The sequence below is a fragment of the Ammospiza nelsoni genome, chromosome 7 (assembly GCF_027579445.1).
Source record: "Ammospiza nelsoni isolate bAmmNel1 chromosome 7, bAmmNel1.pri, whole genome shotgun sequence".
NCBI lineage: Eukaryota > Metazoa > Chordata > Aves > Passeriformes > Passerellidae > Ammospiza > Ammospiza nelsoni.
Genome location: NC_080639.1, coordinates 25,786,778 through 25,806,529, shown reverse-complemented (window position 1 = coordinate 25,806,529; position 19,752 = coordinate 25,786,778). Strand labels below are relative to the sequence as shown.

General features: G+C 43.7%; 2 protein-coding genes across 4 annotated transcripts in view; one reads left to right on the top strand and one right to left on the bottom strand.

The window, feature by feature from the left end:
- The window catches only part of PECR (peroxisomal trans-2-enoyl-CoA reductase), a 40,031-nt gene that overhangs the window by 14,850 nt on the left and 5,429 nt on the right, over positions 1-19,752 (bottom strand). Inside the window, exon 1 of one of the 2 annotated variants that reach the window (XM_059476479.1) lies at positions 2,734-2,851. The exons of the other annotated variant lie outside the window; for it this stretch is intronic. Within the exon in view, the coding sequence (XP_059332462.1) occupies positions 2,734-2,851 (118 nt within the window). Of the gene's footprint in view, positions 1-2,733; positions 2,852-19,752 lie in introns of those variants that run through there. 2 annotated transcript variants of the gene reach the window in all.
- Positions 2,939-19,714, top strand: TMEM169 (transmembrane protein 169). 2 transcript variants are annotated; one of them, XR_009418821.1, is made up of 4 exons: positions 2,939-3,027; positions 13,974-14,412; positions 15,905-17,981; positions 18,160-19,714. XR_009418821.1 is itself a non-coding variant. In XM_059476442.1 (3 exons), exons 2-3 carry the CDS (start codon positions 14,109-14,111, stop codon positions 16,525-16,527), a joined length of 927 nt encoding a protein of 308 aa, XP_059332425.1. In that variant the 5' UTR covers positions 2,939-3,027; positions 13,974-14,108; the 3' UTR covers positions 16,528-19,714. The 2 variants fall into 2 exon arrangements, 1 of the variants encoding a protein (XP_059332425.1); XM_059476442.1 differs by having other exon boundaries at positions 15,905-19,714.

Genomic DNA, 19,752 nt, shown 5'->3' with positions numbered 1-19,752 from the left:
CTGCACACAGCTGCCTCATTTATCAATTAAGTGATTTAAAGATGTTTCAGCAGGTCTTGATTACAAAAAATGCTTGCTCTTAGAACCACAAAAATAATCTTCTTGTACAACTGGTTGTAATTTTGAGTAGCAGTGAGTAAATGTAATGGTCTGGTTTTTAACTCTACAGAGACTGAAGGAAAGGATAATAGCCTCACAAGATTAATCCCTATCTGCAGTCTACAGGCAGTGGGAACAGAGCCCTCCCTGTGGCTCTGCAGAATCCTAGCTGCAGAAAGGAGAGAAAAAAAAAATCAGGCAGGAGCTCAAGTGCTCCTTTTTTTCAGCATTTGGAGGCAGAAGGATTCATTCTACAGAGAAAAAACAATGCAGGTGCCAAATTTAAGTCAAGCACTCACACTACAACCAGTCTAATTTCTTCTGAGACACCAGTGGACTCAGGACAGCTTTCAGGCTACAGCAATTGCTACTACACAGACTAAACCAAAGGACACCAAATTAATTCCTAGTGCAAATCCAGCAAGCAGTTTCATGTAATGATAAGCAAATGGATAAGCAAATTACTAGCCAAGCAAGCAAGGAGGTCTTGCTGCCAGCTTGCTCCTTCCATCATCTTAGCATTTCAGCAGAAGTAATCTCTTCTTCATATCAGGTCTGCTGCTCATCTGCTTTAATACTTTAATATAAACCATACTCAACCAACCAAAAAAAAGGGAAAAAGTTAATATCTTGCCAGGCGTGGGGTTTTTTCCCCCCACCTCTGCTGCAGAGTGGAATTTGGCCTCTCATGTGATCAAGCAAACACCAGAATCAAATCAAAATAACTAGGGGGAGGAAACAAGCTGTTCATCTGACTCAGACAGTCTTGTGAAACTATATATTAAAATAAATATTAAAAATAGAGGAGTTTAATTCTTCCAGGGGGGAAGCTTTACAACTACATATCCTTAGGAATAGGAGCTTCACCTTTAATTAGTGGCTATCTTAAAACAACACATTATATAAAGACAGTAGTCTCTGAGGTCTCCTGATTTTTTTTTTTTTAATTAAGAACTCCAGTCCCTTGCACAACCACCTAACTAAAGCAAAGTTCATAAAATGCCACACACAATTACCAATTAACACAAAATACTGAATCACAGTAGCCCAGTTGTATCTATCAACTTAAGTGCTTATTAATACACACATTGATATAGAATAAGGTTTAGTAAGAGACTATATTTTAGCTAAATGTACTAATTGGGAGAGGGAGAGATTCTAATCACTGGAGAACATTTGGTACATGCTGTGCAAGCTGACAACATAACTTTCTTCACAAAGAATGACTGGACCATTTCCTGATAGGGTCAGGGAAAAGGGCACAAGTTTCCAGATAAAAGGTTTAAATTTGTCCAGAAGGCCTCAAAGGAGACTGGTTATATAAACAATGTATATAACAACTAGCATTATGTGTCAGTGCTCCTATGCCTGTAAGAACCAGTCCCCCTTACCTGAAGTGCAGGGTATACATGGAAATATTTCCTAATCATTATCTTGTCAGGAGTAACCAGAAGGTCTACAGGTAATGAAGGTTATTCAGTCACTCTTAAGCTCTGTATAGCTCTTTCTTAATTTTTTCTCACGTGCTTTGCATAGATTTCTTTTCTATTGTGTTCTATTTAGGCTGTTACGGACACACTTTTGTTATTGCATTTTTCTTGAGAAAAACAGCAAAAATCAAATTAATCACAATTTTAAGGTAACTGGGTAACATCACCAACCAATATTGTGGTGATGCTTAAAAAGTACCTCTTTAAAGCAGCATGTAAGGACACCTGAAAAAAAAAATACTAATTTCCCCAGTAATACAAAGGTAACAGAACTAATCTTCCATTCAGCTGTACAAAGCAAGTGGAAAGCTGCGGCACAAAGGCCAGGAGAGGGAGAGCTGTCTCCCAGCAGAGCCTTAACAAAGAAAGCTCCTTACTATGCAGTGCAGAGGTGCACATTCCAATAATGCAAACCACGGGAGTGTGACACCGAGAGCTGTAACACCAGCGCTGGCATTCTGAGCGCTGAATCTAATCGTGACAATGAACTACCCAAACCCAGGCTGACGCCGATGATCCCTAGCAGAGCTGAAATCTGCAGGAAAGGTGTTGCAAGGTGGATGTAGGAGTCATTCCTACCTCTCCTGGTCTCATATCAGACAGTCAGGGACTGCCTTTCGTTCTAGGTTTTACCACTTCTCTGTATTCAGAGTGGAAAGAAAAGCTACGCTGTGCATCATGAAGATGTTCTTCAATTTCAGGACATTCCTGAAACCGCAGACACTGGGAGAAGCACCACGTCTCTAAGAAGTTACTGTGCGGGCAGCAGTTTAAGGATACTGCTCTGTAAGAATCAATGTTCAACAACCTCGTAAGCCCTCGTAAGTTAAAGCAAGACGAGAACTCATTGAAGGGAGAGTCGGAGAGAAAGGGTCCCGGTTTAACATAACCTCGCTGACCTCTGTGTTTAAACAGCGAGTGTTTTGCGGGACAAAAGGCACAGCCCCACACCAACCTCACCTCGTGCCCCTTGCTGACCCTGTCCCAAAGTCCCACCCACGGGCTCCTGGCACCGTCAGCCCCCGAAAGGCAGCAGAGCCCGGGGGCACTTCCTGACGGCTCCTCGAACTCCATCCGCCCTCCCACCACCCGCCCGGCCCCACTGCCCCACCGGGGCTTCCTGCGGAGCCCGGCCCGCGCCCACCTAGCGCCAGCAGGTCGGCGGCGATGGCCTTGCCGATGCCGGTACCGCCGCCGGTGACAATGGCGACCCGCCCGCGGAACAGCCCCGCCGCCAGCAGCCCGCGCCCCGCCGCCGCCATCTTCCCCCTCCTTCCCTCCCCTCCTGCCCGCCTCAGCCGCGCCCGCCGAGTGACGCGCGGCCCCGCCCGCCCGGGGCTCGGCGCCGGGGACGTCGGAGCGGTGCCGGCGGCGGTGGCGGTGCCCGGGTCCGGCGGTGCCCGGGTCCTGCGGGGCGGCACGGCGCCGCGGGCGGCAGGTAAGGCAAGGGGGGCGGCTGTCCGCTGTCGGTATCGCCGGGTCCCGCCCCGCGGACAGACACCGCTCGGCGCCCGGGAGGGGTCGGTGCCTCCGGTGGCGCCGCGGGATCGCCGCTGTAGTGAGCGCCCACCTGCCCGCAGCCGCGGGCTCGTCCGCTTGCAAGGGACGGGGTCGCCGTGGTGTTCTGTTCTGCTTCGGGTCACCTTCCCCTGGACGCGGGCAGGCACCCTGAGGAGCCCCGGGAGCGGAGCCGCGCCGGGAGCAGCCGGGGGGAAGCCCGGAGGCTGTCACGGACAGGAGAAGGTGCTGGTGTGCGCCTGCCACGGACCCACGGGCGGGCAGTCCTCTCTCCGGGCATGGACTGTGCAGGGAAGAGGCCGCGAAGGCTGAGGTGACAGCGTTCAGCATGTCCCCACTAGAGTCATTTTGGGCTCAATTGCCTTTGTGGTGGTGGTGTCTGGCCCTAACTGAGCTCGGTGTTAACTGCTCAGAGGACAGGCAGCTTTATTTTCTTTTCTGTCCCACAGTGAAGTGACAGAGCATCTTTGTCCGTGTCAGGTGATTGTAACCGGCGCTGATGTGCCCAGCAGCATGTGTGTGCATGTTCAGTGTCTTTCCATGCATCTCCTCTGTCCTTTTCAATAGAAGAGATGTTTGAAAGTATGTCTCAATTTTGTCTTGTTATTTTTGCCTTAGGAGAGTTGGCTAATGTGAGAAGAGAGTGAGGTTTTGGGGTTTTTTTTAAGACGTATAAGTAAAGTGGGAAAATCATTGAGTCTGTTTTGGGATTTTCATTTGTGAAACAAATGTATTTACTTTCCAAAAGCATGTTTTAAGGTTTAATACTTTAAATCGGGGACAATGTTAGCATAATGTGTTTATCCTGTAGTTCAGTGTGTTTTAATGGAAGCTGTAGACCCTCCTTTTAAGTGTATGGGAGGGGAGGCATGGAGAAGTTAACCGGGTGTCCAGATTCATTCACCTGCAATGAAAGGTGACAAGACAGGGGTGCATTTCTGCATGGTGACTTAGGCCAATAAGGCAACTGTTAGACAAAATTGCCCTTTTTGGGTGGGTCAGTGTTTGCAGAGTACATCGGTGTTGAAAGCATTCCACTTTCTGGGGGCAAAACGTGAAGCACTGTGAGTGACACTGCAAAAATTTTTTTTCTTCCCTTTAATTATCTTTCACAATCTGAGACTTCACAGATTCCCATTAACTGTCTCTGGCTGCCCTACATATCTTGGGCAGGCCGTATCAGAGCAATCATTAATTAATCCCAGGGAGAAGCACTCATCTGTGCTAGTGAATTAGATCTTCATATTCCAGCCTGCCTGCCATCCCAACTGAGCTGCATGGCTCCAAGGAAAATCCAGTGGGCTTTTCTACTCATGTGACCGCCTTGACTTCAGTGTTCTTCCTAGAGAGCACTATCAAGGAATTTTTCTTCCCTATCAGGATATATTGCTTGGTTTCTGGAATTTCCCCATAGCCACGGAAATGCCGTAAATAAGGGGCTGAACACAAGTAAGGGTTCTGTGAGTGATGGATGGGAGGAGAAAGGGGAAAGGCATCAAGACTGTAGAGGAAGGAGGAGGGAAAAAGAAACATCCATTCCTTGGCATTCAGTGGAGGGTAGCCCCTTCTGGTACGAAATGTATTCACAAAAAATAGAGCTGGGATAACCAATGCTCACAGACATTTTCAGCAAAGCAGTGGCTTCTGTTCACTGTTGTGTGTGTTGCCTTTCAACTAAGAATTCACATGTACCTTTGTGTGAATGGATTTGACCCCAGTCATTGAAATTAAAAATTATTTAAGCTGAAAGGAAGAAAATCTTATTAACTAAAATCAATTTTAATGTTCTCATATGCTTGTATTTTCTAAATCACAAAGGAATGTTACTTTTCTTTTATTGATAGAGAGCATTAAAACATGTCCGTCTATCACTCCACACAGACAGTGGTACATTCAGTAAGCATAAGGCTTTTGCATATTGATGTTACTCTATAAACTTAATGTTAAGATTTTGAATCTTTATGTGTTAGAAAATAATGTCTGATTAGATAGCTTTTTTTTCCCAGTATATATCAGCTTGAATTTGAAAGAAAATAAATCTGCATTTAAAGCCTTGGAGTCTTAATTTTTGTTTTTTGAAGTTAACCATCTGACTTTTTTTGCCTTGGTATAACTATTGCTTGAAACATCAACCATTCAAAAGTCAAAATGACAAAAAAAAGAATTCAGTAGTTTTTTCCAGTTGTCAGCTCATTTGGAGTTGTAGGATTAGCATATGTCATTCTTGAACATTTACTTTTTTATTTACATATTGAAGAGAAAAAAGTAGATTTCCTGTTTTTTCAGATTTCCTAGCTCCCAGATTGTGTCTTGGCTTTGAATGAAGTAGTTCAATTTATTGAGATGAATAGGAAACTCTGCATTTTCAGAAAAGGCTCCTTTTGTCCAAAGCTGTCATTGTGCTTTGCCAGCCTATGGCTCAGCTATTCAGCTGATGACACCTGCCAGTCCAGTCTGCTGCCATGCTTTAAAAATCCTGGCACTGATATGTACTCCCTTGAGAATTCCTTATGGCATGCTGTCCCTCAGGGTGTCTGTGCCCTCCTATAGCTCAGAATCCACCTTGGCAAGGGGAAAGGTCTCAAGAGCAGTTAAGTACCAACCTGAGAGAAGAAGTGGCTTCAAACAGGAGAGAAACCTCCACAGGATCCAAACCCTGTGAGAGGTATGCCTGGGGTCAGCAGTCTCACAAGGAGGTGAGGGCAGAGGAGATTTAATGGAAAGCATCTTAGTGCCAGAAATAAAATTTTAAGGCTAGAGACAGCTTCTCATAGAGGATTTCTGCTAGTTAGCCTTCAGAAAAATGCAGGCTTGCACTCCAGTAGCATCTGCTGTCACAGACCCCACTCTTGTTGGTGCCCCAGGCTCATATTTTTCTTCTTCTGGGACAGCAAAAACCACACAAAATATAACAACAATAATGTCTGTTCTCCCATTACAAGAAATGCTTAGATTGAGCCAAAACAAAAGGAAAGCTGGTGTGAGTTTGTATCCTTATCTCTCTAGACCTTTCTATGGGATTATGCAATTCTTCTTTGGAAATTCCTGCTACTTTCTCCTCCTGTCTGTACATTCTCTCTTGAGGCTGCTTTTCCTTCCATCATCTCTTAACAGCAAGGGAGAGCCTTTCTGTTTTGTGGCTTCTGGTTTCCTTATCAGAACAGCCTCCTGGTCAGCCCCAGCTGATGTTCAGCCTTTCTGGTCAATTAATCTTTTTAGGGAGGAAAGGCACTTTACTCTCAGCTATGTCTTGGGGGATTTCAGTCTAATTAGAAGATTATCAGGATTTTATCACTATCCCTAGCAATTTCATTCCAGTGATTAAAAAAAAAAAAGGACATACCAAACAGACATCCCACTCAAAGCTGAGTTCACAGTGGTGCAAGATATAGAATATCAGCATCAAACAGTTCGAAACAGGTTTGTAGAAAGATTTTCTAAACAAATACACACCCTGCTAATACCATACTAATGATACTAAAGCATTCACTTGTCTGCAGTTCAAAATGCTGCATTTTTAATATCCTGGCATCACAGGTCTCTATCTGCACTTGTATCCAATCACAACTCCCCTGAGCCAAGTAATTCCTGCTGCTGGAGATACTGTCTAAATATCCTAGATTGTATTTACTGTGCAATGCATTAAACAATCCTGAATCACTCCCAGGGGAATATTCTAGTTTACTGTCTGTGCAGTTGTGCTCTTCAGCAGCTCCTGGGCTGCAGCCAGGTGTTACTCAGAGAAAGCTCTGATTTGAAGCCCCCAAATATCTTGTCTAAAGAAGAACCACAGGATGTGTGTATGCAGCTTGTTGTTGGTATTTTCAGATAATGCTGTCCAGACTGGATTCACAATTGACTGTATTTTCCATTAGGCTGTATGGCTGCAAGTGCTTCCTCTCTAATTGCAGGTATTTCAATGTGTGGTTTCTCCTCATTTTGTCAGAGCAAAGCACTGACTGGGGTGCTTGATCTTGCCAGCACAGAGCAGGGTGGGAAAGGGGACTGAGACTGTCAGGGATCTTCTGAGTAGGAAGGAAGGAAAAAAAGCCTGAGGTGTTAACCAGGGTCCTTGCTTCTAGTTATTGTAAAGGTCAGAAAAGATTCCAGCATGCATTGGAACCTTCTCTTGAGAGCACGGTGTGATGGAGGTCTCGGAGCTCTTCGCTGGCATTCCCTGCAGTCAGGTTTGTAGCAGAAGTCCTGTGCTAGCACTGGTTAGTAAGTTCTGTGTTAGCACAGGTGCTTCACACCCACCACCAGTGTTTCATGGCTTTGGAGCAGCTCCCAGTACTTCTTACTTCCCCATGTGTGTGTATATGCTATGCAGAAGGTGTTTTCTCTGCACTCTGGTTTGTGTATGCAGCAAGTTCTAGTGCATCTTCCAAACCAGTGAAGGACAAGTTGGGTCTTCTACAAATAAAAATAGATGCTGCACTTGATCCCAGACTGAAGGCACTGCTGTGGAGGCAGAATGTGTTACTAAAGTTGGTGGGATTGACTTTGTTCAGATGTTCCTATGGCACAGTGTGATCCAGCAGTGACCTGGGAGATGGGGTAGGGATTGCAATGAGCACATGTTGTTTTGAGGTGCAGGATGGCCTGTTTTGGCAAGTCCAGAAGTGAGGGGTAGAGCAGGGCAGCAGAGAAAGCATGCCTCTACAGTTGAAATCTAATTTTTCTTAAAAATTTAGAGTCTTTGGTTGAGTTTATTCAAGACGCATATCTAAAAGCTTGGTTTGCTTTCAAGATTTCAAACCTTCCATTTCCAAATCAGGCTCTTTTTAAAACCTTGGCTCTCTTTAAAGGCTATGTGCCCATGCCATTCCTTGACATTTTTAGCATTGTATAATAAACATAAAGAAACAGATATCATCCATGTGGAGGCAGTGAGAAGCTTTATGTCTTTTATCACAATTTCTCTTTCTTCTAGCAGTCTGATCAAAAAAGTGGGAAGATGAGGGCAAGATAGCATTTCAGGCTTTTGCTCCAAAAAAGGTAGACTAGTACAGTTGGGGGATTTTTTAAAAGTAGGTATGCAAGAAAATTGATTGGACATTGCATTTAATAAAAAATAAAAATGCTCAGCTATTCTTGTATGCTGTCTTCCAGTCTTCAGTAATAAATGATCTGCACAGCAGTTATTGTTCTGTCACATTTGGAAAAGTTATGGAACGGCAAAGGAAAGTAAAAAGAACTGATTCATAAAATAGATACTCTGCAAAATGTCCTTGACTTTTAAAAATATCCTTTTTTAAAAATGTCATTCAGAAACAATAGTGATACTATGGAATGTATCTCTCTACTACTTTTTGTTTTGGTGTTTTGTCTGTATCTGTAGAATGCTGTCAGTGAGCATTTGGTGTCTCGTGGAAGAATGGAAGGGAGAGCAAAGGTCCTGAGGCACCCAGCATGGCCCCAGGAGCCAGGAAGCCCTTAATCCACACCCAAGCAAGTCCAGTCTTGCTGCAGCTCCAGTGATGGTCAACAGCTGAGCTGGCCACAGCAGGTTTGGCTCATGGTGTGGTGCAGGGCTCCCCTAATGGCACCTGCCAACAGGCAGGAGCTGTGTGCCTGTGGTAAACTGGAGGGACTGGGCAAACTTGGGTCTGGCAGTGCTTGCCCCCAGAAATGATGTTGCTTTCCTGTGCCTCCCTTTGCCTTTAGCTTGAGCTTTCAGCACCCTCTGCTCCTGAGGGGAAGGCACGGAGCATGGGCGGCTCCACTAGCAAACACTGTAAAGGTTTTGGTGACTTGGATCATCTACTGTGTTATTCCCTCTGCCCAGGTGCTCAGTGCTGTCCTCTGCTTGTGGCAGTCCAGCTTGAAGTCTGCTCCTGCTTGGAAGCACGCCCAGAGCATGGTCATTTCTCTTGTTTCTCTTTCCAAGAAATGAAAGTGCTTGGAAGCCTGTGGATTAATGGATTAAGCAGGGAGGGTGTGAACTTTGAATTTTGGTGTTTCCTTTCTTTTACCTTGTTGGGGTGGCAGAGGCAGATGACTTCCTTTGTGTTTCTTGCTGTTATACAGACACTTAATGCAGTCTGAAATCAGCTACTGCTAGGAGGGGTAGTTTTTTCCCTCCTTCCTTTGACATTCCTTCCTGTAGAAGGAGCTGCTTGGTGAAGAATCTGTATGGCTAAAAATAACATTTTAGTGTTTTCAGTGAGATAAATCCCCTGTCAAGCTCACCACAAGCTGCACAGACCCTGGTACTGATAGAGAGGAGCTGTTCTTGCCTCACTGTCTAATATGTCATTCATCACAGCCTTGAGTATTTGCTAGTTTCAAGTAACTGTGCAATCTAGTTTGATCTATTTCAACATGAAATAAAGAGGAAACAGACATCCTCTGTTTTAGCAGGTGAGAATGCATATGTGAAAGATAATGTGGAGTCATTTAGGTATTTAAAACAGATCCAAAGCTGTGGAGGATGCCCTACCATTTGGCCCTTTTCCCACATAAAGTGTGAATTAAATTTGCTTTCTTATATATGTCTTGTCACGTGTTTTTCTAGGGCCTCGGGGCTGCATGTTCTGCGTTAGACCAATGCATTTCATCATAACACGATTGGTTGGTGGCAGACAGATCTGTCCTGAACAGCTGGATGCATCTAATACCACCTATTTTTCACAGTTTGCCCCTGCAGTTACAGCAGATAACCCCTTTAAAAATACTAGGGATTGGAAAAGATCCTCTGGGTAACATGCGTGCTCAAAACCACACACATGCACATGCACAAAATCAGAGGTGCGGGTTAGCGGAGATGGGATGGGGATGCAGAGGTTATGGAGTAAATGCAGCAAGCAAAGGAAGATCTGTGGCTGGGAAGTTCTCTCAAGGTGTCTCTGGGGTAGATTTCCCTTAATCTCTTCCCCATCCTCCATAAATCACAGTGCTTCTAAAGCACAGGTTGTTTTTTTGTTTCTGCAGACAACCCCTGCATGATGTGAGTGAAGATGCTGTGCCAGTTCTTCTTATGTGTTGTACATTTTATGTGACTATAAAAATAAAAATTTATGCTCCTTGCTGCTTACTGTCTACATTTTTTCCTCTCATGTCTGCTCTGAGCAGTCATAAAAAGGTTACTTGTGCTCTAGCTGGGATTTAAGATCAAAGATTTTATTAGCTTGCAGGAAGGCTCTTCCTCCCTGTCTGCATTCAAACCAGATAATTTCTATTCTGTTAGCAGAAGGATCAAACCCTGAAAACCAATGGAAGAAGCTTCCTTTGACCTAAATGGTGCAAGGCCAAGCTTTTAGGCTCCTGTTTTGTGTGTCAAAGACTATTACTGTCACAGGAAGCATAAGCAGCCGTAGCTTTCCTGCATAGTAACAGAAGACTGTGCTTCTAAAAATTACTCTACAAAGTGCTTTTGCAGAGCAGCCTCCCCAGGGTTCTCCATCTGTTTTCATATGGAGATTAATAACAAATTGTTTGGCTAATAACCTGCTCCTTGCTATCTCTGAAATGTGACCATTTCTTTTCCTTCCCTCCCATGGACAGTTATTAGATTCCTGCCTGCCCCTGTGCACCCACGTGGGGGGCATCACTAGTATGAGATGCACAGCAATTGTTAATGTTTCAGCTCCATTTCAGCTTTTAAAGGGTGAAGATTTTGGTGTGTGGCTGAAGGAACTGGTGCTGTGGACAGCTGTGTAGTGCTGAGGGCTGGCCTTATTCTTAGAAGTGGTAAAGAAAAGGAAGAGAGGAAAATGAAGCTCTTTGTACACTACTGTGATTTCTACAAGAGCCCATTTCTTGTTTGCAGCTACAGAGAAAATATTTCCAGGAAAAATGGGACTGAGGCTTGAACCTGTTCAACTTAGCACAACTCAGCTGTGGGATGTAGGGCTGATGGTGGTATTTTGAAGTGCTGTGTTCAGAAGTTCTGGACCAGCTGGCAGGGGATATTCTAGCTGCTTCATTGGGAAACCGATGAGACAAAAATAAACATGTACTGTGAGAACAGGCTCAAGATCAGGAGGGGTCTTTTTGATCTTCAATCTGACTGCTCCCTAATGCAAACCAGAGGACTTTCCCTCTTCTAGTCAAGTATAGGTGACCAAAATTCTGCCAAGACACCCAGTCCAGATTTGGAAGTTTCCCGACAGTTTATCACCCAGTGATATACCAAGGGACACCTACCCACTTTGTTAAAACACCTACCTAACATCTGCCTTTTTGCATCTTTCAGCTTTTTATCTTGCTATATCCTCCTCTGCTGGGTCATAAGGATCTCCTACATACTTTTGGTTTTGATGTAGGCAGACTGACATCAGATGTTACCTTCTTGTGCCTTAAACAGAATAGTCTGAGCTCCTTCACTTCCTTATCCCAAGGGTTTTGCCGCAGCCACAGCAGCAGTGCTTCTTAGGGGCTTGTCCCCCATTGCCCATTCCCTCTCCTTTTCTCTGCAGGAGAAGAAATTGAGCTGCCACTCTCAGATTACCCTGCTGTGGAGGTGTTTCTTGTCCTGGTGGTAACTCACAGAGGCAGTGGCTGCCATAGTGGGGTGGGAACATCAGACACAGCAAGATAACTTGGGGATCATGGGCATCTTCTGGTCATTAATCAGGGTCTGCCTGTGTGGTGAGCACAAGAACAGGACACAGATTGCCAGTGCCTGTCTAGGAGAGATTCAGGAGGGATATCACCTTCACAGTCAAGGCTGACATAGTCCTGTGGGCTTTGGCATCACACTGAGAACTGACATTAGCTTATCATCCACTGTGAGTTTAAGCAAGGCCACAGCTGGATCAACTTTAAGGAAGAAAAAAAAAACCCAACTACAAATATTTGCCTGTAGCTTTTGTGTTATTTTTAAATGTTACTTGTAAGTGATCCCCTTCTCAAGTCAGTAGGGACTGAACATGGAACTACAGCCAGGAACTCTGGGAATCTAATCAACTACTGTGTCTCCAGACTTCTAGTAGATTATTCCAAAAGTGATGCTTTTGGTTTCTCTGTTTCCAGGCCTGTTTTCCTCACTTTTGGAAGCAGAATCTCACAGGGGCTCATTAGGTTCAATCACCTAATTTCAAGGGTTTATAGATGCAAAACATGAAGTTTTACAGCTGATTTTCAGAGAAAAATATTAGAGTCTATTGTACTTCCTGAATGAATTTACTACAAAGAGTGAGTTTATTCCATTGCATAAAATAATTCCATTTATCCCTAAAGGCATTAAAACAAAAACAAAACAAAAACCAAGCAAACAAAAAAGTCAACAAACAAAAGCTTACATGAATTAGTTTTCCAGTGTGTCTGCTAATTTAGACATGCATATTTTATGGCAGGTGTGATGGCAACAGACTCCTTCCAGCCATGCTGCAGAGCTAAAAGTACTGTCTGCCCAGTAATTTAGAAGTAGTCTGACTTCTAGGGTACACTGAATCTTGAGGGGGTTTTTAAGTCCATTTTATGTGTCTTCTGATCACCAGGGAAGATTTATTTTCTCTAATGCACAAAAATAATCTGAATTGTTGAATTCTTTGAAGCTCCATAGAGCCAAATGGGCACAGTCTTAGGTGTTAAAGTGATACAATTACAAGTTTTGTGTGGGTGTGGTGTGTTTAAGTGTGAGCATACCAGGCATAAATAGTTGATCTAAAGTTCTGCACAAAATTTCAAAACAGACCAGCAAAATCTTAGATCTGTGGGAAGACCAGGACCATACTGCCAAATTTAAAAATGCTTAACTTTTTTCTGTCATCCTTTCAAGTAAAACTATTTCCCAACATTATGTAGGCTGTAAACTGTGATACTTGTGTTTCTTAGTTTCCTGTTAAAGGAAAGACTCAGTTACTAGGTAGAAGCTTAACTACTGGTCAGTTGCATTTTTTTAAATACACATGTTCACATAAATGTTCAACAGAGCTCTTCAGAGTTGTTAAAATGTTATTCATTGTATTCAGATTTGTACCTAAATGCTTCATGAATACTTGGCACAGTCACTTTCCTTAAATGTTATGAAATCTGAGAACCATTAATCCTTTTTCCATATTCATGGAACAGGATTTGCCTGCTTCGATGCATGTTTAATTATGTTTTTACTTAGGCAGCTTTCCCATGGATGACAGTTTCACTTGATATCACTGTTAACTTTGCTTGAATGAGGAGCAAAAATTGATTTTTGCTAAAAAGATTTGTGAACACTTGTGTTGTTTTCTCTGCACAAGCAGAAGAATTTGCTGTGGTTCCCAATTCCCTCTCCACCAAAGTCATCTTAATCATAATTTTGCTTTAAATCCACTGTATATTCTGTATTTTTAAAGTATGGCAACACTACATATTGCTAAATTGTTAAAGTTTGAAACATCACTCATTTTGACATAATTTGATTAATTTTTGTAATGTCTTTGCAGAGGGGAGTAAATCATTAGAAGCTCAAAATGAGAAAGGCTAGCACCAATATAGCTGTTGTAATGCTGGACAAGCACAGTGTTCACGTTGCAGTTGTCTCTAGGCCAGTCCCTTAAATCGGTCAACTTCTTTTTCATCTATGTTTTCAGTCCTTTATTCTGATGCCTTTGGGCCAAAACTATTGTCTTCTGTTTGTTTCCAGCATTGCAGAGGAATGTTAAATTCATCCAGTAAGCTGGCTATGTTTAATCCCTTCTTATAAAGGTTAATACTCTTTCCAGTAGCTTTGGTTTGTTCTAGTGAAAACTGGACCCTAAGAATCAAGATAGATTAGAAACCACAAAACATGTAGGCATGTAAGAGAATTGATTTTCAGGACAGTAATAGAGATCTTCAGATGACATTTAAACCAGTTGGAAGTAACTCTTTTGAGGATAATTCTGCCAATCTTTTCTACTTGGTAAGACAAAGACACTTTTTCAGCTTTCTCTCTCATTTTAGGCTGGAAATGGAGTGCATAGTTTGGATACCAGCAGTGGGACATCTTACCAGAACAAAGCATCCATGGGACCATTGTTAATCAGTGACTTCTAAGTGCAGGATTGGTGCTGTTGGATTGGAAACAGGTGCTACAAGATGCCAGGTGAGGTGACTGAGAGCAGCAGCGGGATGGAGGAGACTGTGCAGAAAGACAGCAAGTGTGGAGGCCAGAGCCCTCGCTGTGGCACAATGAGAAGGGCTGTGGCAACCACTGTCACCTTTGATGGGGAAGCCACTATGGACCGCAGGAAAAAGAAGAAGAAAGAGTCCCGGCCCGAGTCAATAATCGTGTATCGGTCCGAGCATGACAATAAGGTGGAGGAAGAACAGGCAGATGAAGAAGGAGGGGAGAAGAGCTCTGAGGAAGGCTCCAAGTTCCTGGGTCAGTCTATGACAGATGGTATGTAGTCCTGAGAACACTCACTTCACATAAGGTTTTTGATGCCATCATGCTCTAAGGTCAAATGGAAGTGACTGTGGGCCCAACCCTCTCCAAGACTGCAGGCAAGGAGAGCTTGAGTTCATATATTAAAATGCTCTGAAACAGAAAGCATTCCAGGCTGATTTGGGATGTCACCTGCAGTTCTTTGCAAACTTTGGTTATTGTTACAGTCTTAGTTTTAAATGTATGTGCTGGTTGGGGTTGATGTGCTGGTTGCAGTGCTATGCATGCATTAAGCCAATGATGTCCTTCTAAGCCGTGATCAAGCTGCTGTCCATGCCTGAACAACTGCCTGTAAAGTGAAAGGATGGAAGCAGATGGAGTTAGTGGCTCTACCTTTGATAGGGAATTTAACTCATTATCTAGGATTTGCTGTTGCCTTCTGTTTGCATGCGCTCAGCACAGCTTCCTCTTGAAGGTTGATTATTTGACAAGGTCATCACGGGGCATCTTCGAGTCACTTTCACTTCTGCTATCTGTCCTGGGTGCCCTTGCAGGAAGAAGTGTGGAAGACAGGTCCTGTGGCTAAATACTCCAGTGAGACAGCAGTGCAGGCTGAGAGGGGCTCAAATGCTCCTGGGCCACCAGCTACACCAGGTGCCCCCATGATCCCAGACCTATCATTACTTGCCTGCTGCCTTCCTACTTTTTTGCAGCCCTTCAAGCTGCTCAGCCTCTTTTTAAGAGTTTCTGAAGACCTTCTTCCAAGCTAGTCAGAATTAAGACCAGGAGGAAATATGCTGTAGCCCCAAAGAGGAGTTTATGGCCAGTACTACTGCATGGCCCATCCTATACCAATGTCACTTGAAAGCTAAAGCAGACCCTTTGTAGCTTTAACACATATACCAGCACTGTCCAGTTTGGTGCCTCTACTGATCTCTTAAAATGCAAAAATAATTTTATGATAGTTTGTTAAGTTTTTCTAAACTTCAAAAATTAATTTGGATTGAGCTACAATGCAAATGTAAAGTGAAATATTAGCTATTCAGGTATAATTCCATGTGTGGATGTGCTTATTCCAAAACAAGAGTCTCAGTGATATTTATCTAATTAATCCCAAGTGTCCATGCTGTTCAGGAATAAATCCATGAACAAAGAAAATATGTATACCATTTTCAACTGAGTTACTCTGTCTCATTCTCTCTCATTCTCCTATACTCTTGCAGCACTTTCCCTTCACGTATTTTCCCTAGTGGAGATACTAGAGTTTTCTCCCTTGTGATTTCTATCATTTGGAATTCCTGTCATTTTCCTCATTAGCTCTTCTTCCATTTTCTTTTGTGGTAATTTTCTTCATACTGCATTGCTTCTTGTCTTCCATCTTTTAAAATCTGATTCTAAATACAACTCCATATGTACTATCTAATTGTCTTTGGGGTCTTTGAAGATTTACACAAAATACTTTATACAGCAAATAAATCTGATGTAGATGAGTTTATCTGTGTTGTAGGTGTCTGGAACATGCCTTTAGACAGCCGCTACGTCACCTTGACTGGAACAATCACCAGGGGAAAGAAGAAGGGTCAGATGGTGGACATCCACGTCACCCTAACAGATAAAGAGCTGCAGGAACTGGCTAAGTCAAAGGAACTTCCTAAAGAAGATGTACCTGACAAGAAGAAGAAATGTGATGTTGGGCTAGACAGAGGACCTCACATTGTCCTCTGGACCATCATCTGCCTCCCCATCATTTTTGTAGTGTCCTTTGTGGTTTCATTCTACTATGGAACCATTACATGGTACAACATCTTCTTGGTGTATAATGAAGAGAGGACCTTCTGGCACAAAATCACCTTTTGTCCCTTTTTGATTATCTCCTACCCAATTATAATTATGGTTATTTCTTTCTCCCTAGGCCTGTATTCAGCTGTAGCCCAGGTAGCATGGTCCTTTGGGTACTGGTGGCACGCTGTCAGGGATATGGAGAAAGGATTCTGTGGCTGGCTCTGCAGCAAGCTGGGCTTGGAAGATTGTTCTCCATACAGCATTGTTGAGCTACTTGATTCTGACAATATCTCAGGTAGTCTCTCTGGCAAGAGCTCTGCACAGGGGGTTGACACCTCAGCAGTCTGAGCCTTTGTCCTGGGTGACTATTTTGGTCATAAACCAGTGTTCTCACCTAGAAAATAACACACTGATTTTTTTAAAAAATATATATACATATTTAAACACAAACTTAATGAATAAAATATTGGGCTGAGAGTCCTCTTTAAATGTCACAGAATGCAAGAATGCTAGCTTCACATGCTCTGGGTGGGGAGGTGCATGGCTTTCCAAGGATTTGTCATGTGTTGTAGCTATTTACAGCTTCTGGGAGTTGTAAGAAAATCCAGGTCTGCAGGGCTCTGGCTGTTTGTGGAGTAGCAGAGACATTATGAAAAGTCCACTTCTGTCAAGGTGGACTTTACTTTTCAGCAATAGGAAATAGTAGTGACCTACGACACAGTGAAAAGAAGTCTCTGCTCGGGGGATGAACTTCAAGAGATAGGAACCCATTCAGAGGTGACGGCTAAATAGCAAAATGTGTGATGTTCCTGCAGTTTTCTTAGAAAGGTTCCTTTCCCAGTCCTTCCAACAAGAGCAGCTAACTTAGGCAGGCGAGGACAGCATAGCTGCTAACAAATCAAGTGAGTTCTGCACTGACCTGAAACAGTCCCATCCCACAATGGAATAGCAGAGCTTGCTTTGTAATGTGGTGTGGGGGGACCTGATGAGGCTGTCACCAAGAACCCTCAAGTGGCTGCAGGTGCTCAGATAGGTGCTTGGAACACCTCTGCACCGGATCTCTTGTTATGTGTACTGCTAGGGAGGAATGATCTACAGGAGTCATTGTGCACTGCACTGTGTGCAGTGCAAACAGGTGTATTATAGGGAGGAAACACCTGCTCTAAGGAGGTGCCTGCTCCTAAGGAGGGGACAATCCATTTACATCTCACTGCAATGCAGGTGTGGACTTGCAGCACCTGGATTTAGAGGTGGAGTTGAAGGCACTTAGGATGCAAAGGGCTCTGAAACAAGTTATTCTGGTTTTCAAGTTGCTCTTATGGAAGAGCTGTTGGATCTCCCCTTTCAGAATGGGGGAGTCCAGAAGTTCACGTCTATCCGTGCCTCTGGAAATCTGTGTTGCCTTCCCCACCCCATCCCCCTTCCTGTTTAATTATGTGGAAGAGCAATGCATCGTACGTCCTCCTCCCCTCATGTCTCATTTTTGTAATGGGTTTCCCTCCTTTTTGGATTTTTCATGGCATCATAGCAGGCTCCCTGACCAGGCTGAGGTGGCCACCATAGGCTGGAGAAATTTTAATTGTTTTTTACAAAAATTACTACGAGAAAAGTTCTTTATTCTCGATCATCTATTGGGGTTTTGGCCTAAGAAGGAGATGAGCAAAATAAAAGTGTAGCAGATTCTAATGGGGACTGAGTAACATATCTGAAACATAGTTAATTTTCTCAGTGTTCCACTGCTGGTGCTGCTGGAAAGTCTGTGAGGCCCAAGCCAGAGGAGCCCACCATTTGCTTGCATGTAGGTAGGTAAGTGTGACATGCAGTCTGTCAGCTGCACAGTCACTCCTGTCTCTGTAGTGTCTCATTTCCCCAGTCTCCCTATCGGGGGGAGGGAACTGCTGCTCTACTTTTGGGATGGTAAAAAGAAACCATTCAGAAGCTGGATTTCACAGAAACTAATTCTTTGTATTGCATTTTAAGGTTGAGCTCAAGACTACACTGACTGTCCTGGTTAGAGCATCTGGGAACTGGTGATGTATAAACAAATTCCATCTGATCCTCTAGTCCTGACACTGGGAAATAAGTAGTTCCTGCTGTATCCTTGGTCCCTGGGAGGTCAAAGGAGCCTCTTAGCATTGGCTGAAGGCTCAACAGTAAATAATGCACAAGCCAAATATCAAGAGCAGTCTTGGCCCCAAACTTGGGAAAGCAGTGGTGCTCCCTGGGCACAGGTAGAGCCAGGCTGTGTTTGTTGCTTCCTACTATCATTTTTTACTGGTGAAGTCTTTCAAAACAATTACCAACTTCCAGAAAAAAAATAATAAAACAGACCCCAATCTGTGAGACAACATCAGGTAGTTTAGTGGGATTCAAAGAGGCTGACATATGCCTGGGACTGGTTCAAGCAGTGGAATGCCTTTCACAGGCCTGTTCCAATCAGGCAGGCTGATATGCCTCTGAATTAATGGAGGTGCTGAGGATAAGCCATGCCAGTGCTGGCAGGCTGTAGTGACCCAGTGCAGCCACTCTCCACATGGAAATTGCAGGCTCCCACATGGCTGGAGCATGGGAATAAGTGATGCTTAATAAGCATTAAGGAAAAGGAAGGTTCACTGGCAAGTGTTCTCACGCTTTGCCTAAAGGGACGCTGCTGGCATGAAAGGGGTGGATTGTGTATCTTGGCCCCAACATGCAGCAGACAAGTTTGGGGAATGGATGGCTGGCAAGTGTGCATTGCTGCAGAGGGACAAACCCAATTCAGCTGTCACTGCCAAACAGCAGCTGTTCAAGGCTGGGGTCAGTAGCACAAAGAGCCTTCAGCTTACAGAGGGCTCGAATGATAAATACCAGCTCATTACAGAATACATCCACGTGAAATGTCTGCTGAGCTGCAGGATTTGCTTTCAGGATTGTTAACAGCCCTCTGGAGTGGAGACAAAACCAAATCTATGCCTCTTACTGCTACATAGACACAAAGGAGCATCACAGGAGTCATAGTACCCTCCCTCTGCAGTGCAGCTGTGCTTCTGGGTTTGGAGGTCACATTTTGGGGGATATGCTGGGACAATCCATCATGTGTTTTCTACTTCTTTACACTTAACTAAGCTTTCATTGGCTCTGCTAAATTCAAGGCATTCTGTCATTGATTTTGGTGGGGGCTATTTAAGCTTGGGGTTAGTTCTGGTGCTTGGGGTTGGTTTTGGTGCTATTTGTAAAAGTTTAATTCAGACTTTTCTCTAAGCAGCTGGATAGCTTTCTCTCTTGCCCATTGTCCTCTGTAGCAGTTTGCCTGTTGCAAAATATATAATAATTATCAATTGTTGTAATAGAAAAAAGCACAAGTTTTTGTCTTGTCCAACCCCGCTTTCAGAATCAAGTAATATCTGCTTATGTGCCACTGTCAGAGTGCAGGGAATTCCAGTTATTCTGATTGTTGAGTGTGTTTCTGGCTGCTCTAGTCTGGATGTTTTTTAATTAAAGATACTGTTTGCTGATTGCTATTTTTAATTGCATTCCTCTTTCCCATCCTTGCTGGCCTGGGTGGAGAATAAAGATGTATGTGGCTTTACAGGA

What these genes read in the sequence shown, in the direction of transcription:
- TMEM169 (XM_059476442.1), top strand. Translation starts at nt 14,109, where the DNA reads ATGCCAGGTGAGGTGACTGAGAGCAGCAGCGGGATGGAGGAGACTGTG. An exon ending in GGGTCAGTCTATGACAGATG is followed by an intron (nt 14,413 to 15,904) that starts GTATGTAGTCCT and finishes TCTGTGTTGTAG; the next exon opens with GTGTCTGGAACATGCCTTTA.